Below are 11,198 nucleotides of genomic sequence, written 5' to 3'. Positions count from 1 at the left end.
GCTCGGTCTTGTAAAAACCAAAAACGCGGGCCACACCCCCACCCGGAGGCCAGGTGGACGCTCCCAGCTGGGACCTTCGGGGGGGCGTGGCTGCGGGAGCCGGGGGCGGGACTCTGTCCCCGCCCAGCACCTCCCCGGCGCACGCGTCTTGGCTCCGCGCCGGCTCCTGCTGGACCCTCCCGCGTGCCGTCCTTACCCGGCCTGCCCCGCGCAGCCGTTCCCGGAAGTGAGTTTCGCCTCCTCGGAGGCGGTGAGTCTGTGCCTGAGCCACGCGGGTTGGTGACGGCAGCACCCGGTGGCGCAGCCCGAGGGCAGGAGCGGGCGGGGCTGCCACCATGGCCGAGAATCAGGACTTGTTCGACACCATCGTGATGGCGGATGACAGGTGAGTCCCTCCCCCCCCAAGTCAGGTCTGCTCCCAGCTGCTGGGCGGCGGTGGCCGCTCGAGTCTTGTGTCCCGCGGGCGTGGGCCTTGCAGGAGCGCTCCGTTTCCTCTGAAAGCAGAGGACACGTGTGGGGCGGAGAAGGCTATCGATCCATCTTCACTCCCCGGCCTCTGGGGCGGGCGCCACGTGCCCAGCTGCTCCTCCGGACCCGCCTCCCGGTCCCCGTCCCCGCCTCCTCGTCCCCGGACCCCGTCCCGATCTGCGGCGGCCCCAAGCATCTGCTCGGTCTGATGACTGACTGCCTTCCTCCAGGGACTCCCCGTCCTCGGCTGGGACAGATCTTTGCCATCTGGGCACTGCCCCTTTTCCTTGTCCCTTCGTGGTAGGACATACGGCAGCATTCATGGACATGCTGATAAATGTGTCAGACGTCGTCCCTGTCCCTCCAAGAGCCCCCGGGGAACGCCTGGGGGTGTGACGGGGGGGGAGGGGAAGAGCTGTTGAGAGGCTTTGTGCCCCTGTGAGGCAGCAATAGATGCCAGCCAGTCGCTGACTTATTTAGAGCTTATTGTGAATGAGACACTGACTTGAGTGTTATCCATTTCAGTTGACCCTGTGAGTCACCCTGCCTTACAGAGGAGGCAGGGTCACTGTCTAGGGTCACACCACCGATAGACGGGCACCGACACCGTGTACTCTGCCTTGTTAGGGGGCTCCATCCAGCAAACGCCTCTCCTCTTTGGTGACGGCAGGTTAAGATGGAGCCATGTTCTCCGGTTGAGCCCGCAAAGTCAAAGCCCCTATCATACACCTGGCACCCACGGTCACCGTACATTTCGTGGTGATCTGATGGCAGTGTTCTCTGCCCTGTATGTATTGCAGATTTTTTGTTGTTGTTTTTTGTTTTTTTTTGAGCAAACAGCCTGAGTCATGTATCTTACACGCTCCCAGGCCTTTGGCCTCACCCTAAAGCCACCCAGGAGGTTTCAAAAAGTTAAGATTGCTAGGTTGGTACGGCAGACCTACTGAGTATTGAGTTGAGGCTCTTGCATTTGTACCTTTGAAGATTCCCTGCGGGTGTCTGGCATGCCACCCAGCTTGGGAATCACTAATGAGCCCACGCACCTCCTGGCAGAAGAGGCAACTTGGTCGTCAGGAGTTACAGTACTGGCCAGAGGACAGACGCAGGAAGGGGTGCAGCCAGGATTGGAACCCAAGTTTTCCGACTTAAAATCCTGTACTTTTTCTACTGTCCTGCATTGGGTCTGGGTAATACGGGAGAGGAAAGCTTTTTCTCCCGTCTGTGGGGCCAAGCGCACGTCTTCTCCGCCACAGGTTCCACGGGGAAGGATATCGGGAAGGCTACGAAGAAGGCAGTAGCCTGGGGATGATGGAAGGAAGACAGTACGGCACTTTGCAGGGAGCTAAAATCGGGTCCGAGGTGAGTGGGAGCACCCGTTTCCGCCTGAGTCCTTTCCGGGTACAGCCGATCACTTCCTTCCATGTTCGGTGTGGTGGAGCCAGAACGCCAGGCCGTGGAGGAGGCAGAGCGTTCATGGAGAAATGGCGTCAGCGCAGAACGGACAGCGCATGCTGGTGCCGCAGAGAGTGCGTTGTGCGTGGGGTCGTGGGAAGGCCAGCCCTCAGTCACCGTGGTTGCGCCAGCGTGCTGTGGTACGGCCCCGTGTCTTTAGCCTCGCCCAAAGAATGGGTATTCTGTGTCTTGTGAAAACACTCCATTTTCATTGAGGCCGAAATTCCACAGTTTTCCTCCTCTTCTGCCCTCTGTCCCACGTCGGCCCCCACTTACGGACAGCTGGCCCTACTCCGTGCAAAGTCGAGGCTGTCATGACTGTGTGGACATCTGCTGCTGCAGAACGAGTCACCACAAAACATGTGGGCTTAAGTCGGCACACGGTGACTCTCAGCCCCATCTGACGATCAGGAGTCCCGGAGCAGCTGCCCCGGGTGGTTATGGCTCAGGCCCTCCTGACCACAGCGTCGGGGCAGCCAGGGCTCGACTGGGGCCGGAAGAGCCGCTTGTACGATGGCTCACACGGCTGTTCTTGCCTGTGGGCCTGTCCATGGGGCTGCTGCAGTGTCCGCACGGCACTTCAGTGAGTGACCCAGGACAGCAAGGCGGAGGCGACATCGTGATGTCTAGCCTCAGACTTGCATGATGCCTCTTCCTGTGTGTTCTGCTGGCGAGGCTGGCCGCCCTGGTGTGGTCAGGGTGGGGAGGGGCATCTGTGGGACCCAGCTTGAAGGCTGGCTGCCCCACCGAGGACTTGACCTCTTAACTTCCATTGCTCGATGCCCAGCACATACCTCTGGATCGGCAATGGGAGCACTGCTCCCCGCCCCTTGTTTAGAGAGCTTGGTAATTAGATCAGCAGTAGCGAGTGCCTTACTTATTCCGCTTGACGTGTTTTGTGAATTCACAGATCGGGTGCTACCAAGGTTTTGCTTCTGCTTGGAGATGTCTGCTGCACAGCTGTGTGACCGAGAAGGACAGGTAAGGTTTGAAACCTCTTCTCTTTTCAGTGTGTGACCAGGAGTGCTGGTTCCTCTTCTGTAAAGTGGAGAAAATAAGCGGGCCGAACTGGGACATTGTCATGAGATTAACGGGAAAGAGTACGGTGGTTTCTTCCCGCTGCGGTTTCAGTCAACTAGTTTAAAAATATTAAATGGCAAACTCCAGAAGTAAGCAATTCATATCTTAAATTGTGCACCATCGTGAGTAGTCGTGTGATGAAATCTCACGCTGTCCTGCTCCGTTCCACCCGGGACGTGGGTCATTGCTGTGTCCTGCTGACCCACGCTGTAGACAGTCCATGCCTGTGAGTCACATGGCAGCCGTTTTGGTGATTAGTTCGACTGTCCTGGTGTCACGGGACATTAAGTCACCTTTATTTTACTTAATGACGTCTCCAAAGCACAGGAGAGGTGATGCTGGCCGTTTGGATATGCCACAGAGAAGCTGGAAGTGCTTCCTTTTCTGGAGAGGGGCATGTCTGTATATGTGAAGAAACAGTGTATGCAGGGTTCGGTCTGTCTGCGGTTTCAGGCACCCCCTGGGGGTCTGAGTGCATGCCCTGTGGGTGATGGGGAGCGCCGTAAATACACCGAGTCCTGGGCACGCTTTCAGTGTTGTACGAACTCCGGTTGTTATTACTTCTCAGGGGTTCTCACGCTCCCCTAGCTTTGTGCCGGCAGCGTGAGAGCAGCAGGTGGCCTTTGGGTACCCTGCCCATAAAATAATGTTGAAATCAATTATATCTGCTCCTTCGTCTGTACCCTAAATATCTGAGCAACCGAGTCCGATTGTCTCGCTATGACTAGGGCTCGGAAATGGTTATCGTCTCCATTTCTCTTTAATGTAGCCAACTGGGACTGTTAATGAGATAACACATGTAATGTGTTTAGCACGTCTCTCGTCCTTGCAAGCACTGAGTACCTGTTGGCTATTGTAGGATTTAAAACTGTTCTCACTGTGTGTACCTGTCACCAGAAAGGGTCAGGATGGACGGTCTGCCCCAGCCCAGTCCGGATGGATGTGTGGGTTCTTGGCTTTGTGCAGGAAAGATTCCATGACACGGGTCCAGGTGATTTTGAGAGGATGTTTATTAAATCTGGGGATAGTGAAACAAAGGAAAGGCTTAAGACAGAAGAGGCAAGGTCCCAGCTAGAGGAGGGAGCCCAGTCTGGGCTGCCTGGGCCCAGGAAGGGAAGTCACAGTAACGGGAGGGAGCCCAGTCTGGGCTGCCTGGGCCCAGGAAGGGAAGTCACAGTAACAGGAGTGAGCCCAGTCTGGGCTGCCTGGGCCCAGGAAGGGAAGTCACAGTAACGGGAGTGAGCCAGGCTGAGCTGCCTGGGCTCAGGAAGGGAAGTCACAGTAACAGGAATGAGCCCAGTCTGGGCTGCCTGGGCCCAGGAAGGGAAGTCACAGTAACGGGAGTGAGCCCAGTCCGGGCTGCCTGGGCCCAGGAAGGGAAGTCACAGTAACAGGAGCGAGCCCAGTCTGGGCTGCCTGGCCCAGGAAGGGAAGTCACAGTAACAGGAGTGAGCCCAGTCTGGGCTGCCTGTGCCCAGGAAGGGAAATCACAGTAACAGGAGTGAGCCCAGTCTGGGCTGCCTGGGCCCAGGAAGGGAAGTCACAGTAACGGGAGTGAGCCCAGTCCGGGCTGCCTGGGCTCAGGAAGGGAAGTCACAGTAACAGGAGCGAGCCCAGTCTGGGCTGCCTGGGCCCAGGAAGGGAAGTCACAGTAACAGGAGCGAGCCCAGTCTGGGCTGCCTGGGCCCAGGAAGGGAAGTCACAGTAACGGGAGTGAGCCAGGCTGAGCTGTGCGGACTCAGGAAACAAGTTACAGTGGCAGAAGGAGGGTCCTCAGAGTCCTCAGAGGTGGGGCTCGCCCAGGACGACCGCTGCTGCCCACCGCTCCCTGGCTGCAAGTCTCAGGACCCTCGGAGCTTAGGAGAAGGCGCAGAAGTACCTGCCCGAGGAAAGAGGGCTCGCGGGCGCACACTGGGTTCTTTGTCTTAAAGTTTTTTATCTGTTTTCTAAAGGTGGGGGTGGGTTGGGGAGGTCTCGGGGGAGGGCCTCTATGGGCTATTTCGTAGCTCTCCAAGATGATGATGCATGAAAAGAAGTGTCTAGGGGCGTTTGGGACCATTCTCTGGTCACTTTGCTGCTTTACTTGTATCTTGAGTCTTTCTGGCTCTAGTCTGGTTTTTGTTATTATTACCCTGACTTCATCCGTGCTGGGGTTTGGCTGGCACCGAGGGCACCAGCTGGTCTCTGTCCTCTCTCTCCCCGACCAGGGTGATTTAAGCTACTCACTCCGGTTGGGGAGGAGAGGTATAAACCGTCTCCTTCCAAGTGCCCTGGTTAGGGAAGCTAGGGTCTTCTGATTTATTAGTGGGCTGTTAATTGCTCAGCCTTGTTTAACTGTCTTGTCTCAGCTTCCCTTATTCCACTCGCCAGGGAGCTCTCCTAACGTCTTCCTGTCCTGCCTCACACCCCCCGAAGCCCCTGACCCTGTCACACTTGTCTACATTCTGAAGCTGGAAATGAGCCCTTAAGTAAGAGGCAGCTGTGGCCTGGCCATCCTGCTGCTCGTGGAACCGAAACCCAGGATGCCCGCATCCTTCTGATGCCTGGCGGCCGTGCCCACCCGGGAGGTGGCGTCCCCGTCTACGTGACTTGTTGTCTTATTTGAAGTATTTTGAGTTTCTAGGGCTCAGGCCACCCTGATACACAGAAGGAAAAACAAGGACACTTGTGGCTACGTGTGTGGCTCCGAGGCAGCCTGCTCTCCGGCTGGTCCGGGTCACTGGGCCTCTCCGTTTGCACGGGCAGCTGGGAACTGACCAGGTTCTTGCATCCTTGGGTGGAGTTTTCCTCTGAGGACTCAGCAGGAGTGCAGGATGGCGGTGATCCGGTTGGAGTGCGGCGGGCAGCCTGTGGCACCCTGGGTGGCGGTCAGAGCTCTGCCTGGCTCTGCTCTCTGGTCCACGGACAGACGAGGGGAGACGCACTCCTGGACTTCTCCACACGGCTCCCCAGGGCCAGGCCTGCTGGCTCGTGGAGGCATGCTCCCCTGGGGTCCCACAGTGGGGGCTCCGGCCCTTGCCCCAGAGCAGCGCTCCCTGCGCCCAGTCTGTTTGCCAGAGCGCAGGAACTGCAGGCTCGCACAGGCAGATGGGAGCCCGCAGCCCGCCAGCACACCCGAGGGTCCCTTTGGGGACCTACAAGCACAACCTACAAGCCGCTTCCTTAGAGCACTGGCTTGCAGATTTTGGCTTTTATGGCTCAGTACAGTTTTGAAAAAATGGTCAAAAGCTGATAGAGGATCTTATGCTGCTTTGTGTCCGAGTAAGGCTGTTATGAGAGAAACACCTGCCATCTGCATCATCACTCAGCACAGCCGGGCTGTCTGCGGAGAGGGACCGCAGACAGCAGTGTCTCAGACAGGAGGGTGGCCCTCACTCCTGGCAGCCGCAGTGGCTCGGCAGGCTCATCCCTCACTCCCTGCAGCCGCAGTGGCTCGGCAGGCTCATCCCTCACTCCCTGCAGCCGCAGTGGCTCGGCAGGCTCATCCCTCACTCCCTGCAGCCGCAGTGGTCCGGCAGGCTCATCCCTCACTCCCGGCAGCCGCAGTGGTCCGGCAGGCTCATCCCTCACTCCCTGCAGCCGCAGTGGTCCGGCAGGCTCATCCCTCACTCCCGGCAGCCGCAGTGGTCCGGCAGGCTCATCCCTCACTCCCGGCAGCCGCAGTGGTCCGGCAGGCTCATCCCTCACTCCCGGCAGCCGCAGTGGTCCGGCAGGCTCATCCCTCACTCCCTGCAGCCGCAGTGGTCCGGCAGGCTCATCCCTCACTCCTGGCAGCCGCAGTGGCTCGGCAGGCTCATCCCTCACTCCCGGCAGCCGCAGTGGCTCGGCAGGCTCATCCCTCACTCCCTGCAGCCGCAGTGGCTCGGCAGGCTCATCCCTCACTCCCGGCAGCCGCAGTGGCTCGGCAGGCTCATCCCTCACTCCCGGCAGCCGCAGTGGCTCGGCAGGCTCATCCCTCACTCCCGGCAGCCGCAGTGGCTCGGCAGGCTCATCCCTCACTCCCTGCAGCCGCAGTGGCTCGGCAGGCTCATCCCTCACTCCCGGCAGCCGCAGTGGTCCGGCAGGCTCATCCCTCACTCCCGGCAGCCACAGTGGTTCGGCAGGCTCCGGGCTGCTTTGCCCCTGGGAGCAGCCTGGTGAAGCCTCGGGTCCATCCCCCGGCCCTGAGCGGCTCACGCCCTCTTGACGTGCACTGGCTTTGCTGGGTGTGTCTGGAGTGGATCCACTGACCAGGGAAGGATGAGTCGCTACTTGCAAAGTTGGAAACAGGTGGTGTTCTGTGTATCACGTTAGAAGACAGCCATTTTCTGCATGTTGGCCTCTGCCTGAGCTCTCCCTGGAAACCGAGGGCTTTATTGCTTTAATTCGCTTGCTCTGACCTCTCACCATTCTGCACTTTTGCAGAAAGGTAGCCGCCATAGACCTGGTACAGCGATTTGCCGTGGCAGGCCCACCCACTCGTGTCAAAGCCAGCGGCCACAGCAGGTTCTCAGGGAGTCTCGGCTGCTTTGACTCGCTATTGATTCAGCTTTAAGGATAAGTCCCTGAAATTGCCATTAATCAAATACTAACACTCAGATGATCAAACGTGGTGCAGGGGAGGGTGCCCATCAGGGTCCCTTGTAGCACGGTACCCGGTGTGCTCCTATGTGACTGTCCACCCCCCGCCCGTCCAGGTGAGAGCCTGGGCCCCAGGACCGTCGGAAGCCGGGAGCCTATGTGTATTGAGCACCTGCTCTGTACCAGGTGCCCGCTTTCCGCAGATCACCTGGTCTTGAAAGCCTGTGAGGTCACTGTTGTTCCCATTTTATAGATGAGGATGCGAGGCAGAGAGGTGAACTAACCGAGCCCCTTGGGGCATCAGTGTTAGGGCGGCTCTTCCTGTAGAACCACGTGGCCGCCCCGCAGAGCTCTTTGTCTTCCTGGGGCAGGGAGCTGGACTCACACACCAGAGCCCCGGTCTCTGCCCTCTGCAGGGAGGAGCCGGACTGGCTCACCTGCCGCTGGACTCCGGGAGCAGAGGGTCTGCGTCCTGGACAACCCCCAGGGCTAGAGCGGGCTCGATCGTGCCCGGCACCCTGTCCCGTCTGGGTTTGTCTGCTCCTGAGTCTGACCTGGGGAAGCCCCGGTCAGCATGCTTGTGGGGGTTGCCTCAGCCCCCTGGCCCCGCAGCTGGGACGGAAGCACCTCTGTCCGCTTCGTTCCGACTTGCGGTGGAGGCGTGGGTGTGGGAGAGCACGTTGCTAGGTAAATAAATATTATTTAGTGTAATAAAAAAATGAATCATCCAGCCTCTGAACTCAGCCCATTAGCACGTCCGTTGCTTTTAAGCAAGAGATTGCTGTAGTTGTTACGTAAGCCGAGCCTGTTGTGTACAAAGGACTGAGTCTTATTTCTGTACTTTTCAGCAAAAAGATGAAGGTCTTAGAATCATTGATCGGGATGATTCAGAAGTTCCCTTATGATGACCCTACTTATGCCCAACTTCACGAAGACTTAGACAGAATTAGAGGAAAATTCAAACAGGTTGGTCCGCTGCGTGTTTCTTTGGGGCGGGGGCGGCACAGGCCCTGGGGCTCACTTGGCCAGTGGCGTGGGGCTGCACTGGCCAGACGAACGGTCAGCCGCCACGACCGGGGCGGTGCAGAGAGCAGGCGCTCGGCCAGCTGAGGGTCGGGCACAGGCAGGAGCTGCAGCTGGAGATAGCGGTGCTCTAGTCTGAGTCAAATGCACAAGGCTGTAAAAAAAATCTTTTTTCTTTTGTGTTTTTTAGCTTTGTTCATTACTAAACGTTCAGCCAGACTTTAAAATTAATGCAGAAGGTTCTGGACTTTCATTTTGAGGATGACAGATGAACAGAGACGAGACATGAAGGAGCAGATGTCCGTATGTTAAGTGTTTAAAACTGATTAAAGGAAAACAATGTCCGGGGCATTCATTGTCCTAGAGGGAGGGTCCCAGGTCCCAGTGAAAGAGCCTCCTTCCCTGAGCCTGCCCGCATTGCCCGGTGCCCCACGGCCCTGCACAGGCCCGGGCTTTGTGGCACCCCGTTCCCTCTGCAGCCTGCGCGCGGCCCTGGCACAGCCCTACCAGGCTCTCACGCTGGCCTGGAGTCCCTGGCCTCGTGGGTCCTGTCCAGCCGGGCGGGGCTGGCTCTGGGTAGGGTCCCCCGAGCATGGACTCGGCACCCAGAGGACGGCTTCACAGACAGCGGGAGGGACGGGAGGTAGTGGTGAGCGCGGGGTGTTTATGGAGGCCTGAGCTGTGCCCGCGCTGGGGCCGCGCGCCCTGTGCTGTCTGATCCTGTCCACAGCGGGTCAGGCTCATGTGTCCAGTGTACAGGTGAGGGAGCTGAGACCGGGGCGCCTGGCTGAGCGGGAGCCGGGGTGTGCTCCCCGGCCCAGGGGGTCAGGGCTTCGCCACATTGGAAACGGCTGAGGAGGGATGTTAAACTGAAGACTGAGCCGTGGGCCACCAGGGCTCCACCCTGACACCGCGGACACGGCCCTCGCCCTTTCCGTAGGGGCTCCTTTGCGTCTGCCCCGCTCTCGCCCTTTCCGTAGGGGCTCCTTTGCGTCTGCCCCGCTCTCGCCCTTTCCGTAGGGGCTCCTTTGCGTCTGCCCCGCTCTCGCCCTTTCCGTAGGGGCTCCTTTGCGTCTGCCCCGCTCTCGCCCTTTCCGTAGGGGCTCCTTTGCGTCTGCCCCGCTCTCGCCCTTTCCGTAGGGGCTCCTTTGCGTCTGCCCGCTCCGAGGGCACCGCACGCACAGGCCCGGCACCGGGCAGTGGAGCAGGCTGTCCCCGGGCCATCCTCCCTGGGCTCAGGGGTTTCACACGTCCCCTCAGGGCTCCAGGCCACTGGCCTGCCATCGCCTCCACTCCTGTCGGGAGCGTCTCTGAAAGCGGGGAGTGAGTGGATAAGGAGGTGACTTGGGCCACTCCAGTTTTCACAGTCATTCCAAATATCTCGCTGAACCGCCCTCCTGGGCCTGTGACCCGCGCGGCGTGCCATAGTCACGGAGACCTGGGGCCCGAGGGGCCTTCTCTTCCCGCACTGCATCACCCCCCCGGTGCTGAGAGCGCGTGCAGTGCCGAAGGCCGGGGCTCGGCCCTCATCCTGCCGCACAAGGTGTGCGTCCTCACCTGCACGCAGTCTGGGCGCCTGCCCTGGGCGCTGCCTTCTCCCGCCGGGCCGTGGACCAGGCACCACCGGGCTCTCTGGGGGGGGGGGGGTTGTGTCTTCTCCTATCTGCTTTTATAATGTGTTATTTTTGTAATTGGAGAAAAAATAAATAAATAGCATGTTTTAAAGCAAAAGGCTGTCTGGGACCGTTCGTGATGCGACATCCAGCTCATGCCTCCCTGCTGATGCGAGGGATCTGAGTGCAGAGCAAGGCAGGCAGCAGGCAGCCTTCTGTCCGTGGGTCATCCGCACGGGCAGGGACGTTACTGAGAAAGACCCGTGCCCACCCCTGATGGGCAGGCAGGATCGGTCCCGCCCACCCGGCCCAGCCGCCCGTCAGCAGTTACTACTGGCCCCTCCTACCACAGATGTCCCTGCCCCGCCTCAGCCCCAGCCTCCCCTGTGCTAGGTGTTGTATGAGTGTGGGCAGCCACTTCCTCTGCTGTTCCCTGGAACACGGGGCTGGGCTGCCGCATTGACCTTCAGGGTCTCCAGACACTGGACTCGACTTGTGCCCACCTGGTTCCTTCCTGGAGAACTAGACCAGTCCTCAGGAACCCTTGGTTGCCCCAGACAGACCTCGATTCTGGTACAAGCAGAGCCCCCTCGCTGGTCCCGTCCACTCCACCCCAGGGTGCCGGCCGCAGGTCAGAAGTGAGGTCCCTTCCACTCCGCCCCAGGGTGCCGGCCGCAGGTCAGGAGTGAGTTCCCTTCCACTCCACCCCAGGGTGCCGGCCGCAGGTCAGGGGTGAGGTCCCTTCCACTCCGCCCCAGGGTGCCGGCCGCAGGTCAGGAGTGAGGTCCCTTCCACCCTGCCCCAGGGTGCCGGCCGCAGGTCAGGGGTGAGGTCCCTTCCACTCTGCCCCAGGGTGCCGGCCGCAGGTCAGGAGTGAGGTCCCTTCCACTCCGCCCCAGGGTGCTGGCCGCAGGTCAGGAGTGAGGTCCCTTCCACCCTGCCCCAGGGTGCCGGCCGCAGGTCAGGAGTGAGGTCCCTTCCACTCCGCCCCAGGGTGCTGGC

General features: G+C 59.7%; 1 protein-coding gene across 1 annotated transcript; it reads left to right on the top strand.

Moving 5' to 3' along the window:
• The first annotated feature begins 206 nt into the window (after positions 1–206).
• Positions 207–10,258, top strand: LTO1 (LTO1 maturation factor of ABCE1). Its single transcript, XM_066252271.1, has 5 exons — positions 207–385; positions 1,722–1,827; positions 2,831–2,901; positions 8,409–8,526; positions 8,774–10,258. Exons 1-5 carry the CDS (start codon positions 336–338, stop codon positions 8,840–8,842), a joined length of 414 nt encoding a protein of 137 aa, XP_066108368.1. The 5' UTR covers positions 207–335; the 3' UTR covers positions 8,843–10,258.
• Positions 10,259–11,198: the final 940 nt, after the last annotated feature.

The sequence above is a fragment of the Saccopteryx bilineata genome, chromosome 1 (genome assembly GCF_036850765.1).
Source record: "Saccopteryx bilineata isolate mSacBil1 chromosome 1, mSacBil1_pri_phased_curated, whole genome shotgun sequence".
NCBI lineage: Eukaryota > Metazoa > Chordata > Mammalia > Chiroptera > Emballonuridae > Saccopteryx > Saccopteryx bilineata.
This window is presented reverse-complemented; position numbering and strand designations above follow the sequence as displayed.

What these genes read in the sequence shown, in the direction of transcription:
- LTO1 (XM_066252271.1), top strand. Translation starts at nt 336, where the DNA reads ATGGCCGAGAATCAGGACTTGTTCGACACCATCGTGATGGCGGATGAC. An exon ending in ATCGTGATGGCGGATGACAG is followed by an intron (nt 386 to 1,721) that starts GTGAGTCCCTCC and finishes TCTCCGCCACAG; the next exon opens with GTTCCACGGGGAAGGATATC. An exon ending in TTAGAGGAAAATTCAAACAG is followed by an intron (nt 8,527 to 8,773) that starts GTTGGTCCGCTG and finishes TGTGTTTTTTAG; the next exon opens with CTTTGTTCATTACTAAACGT.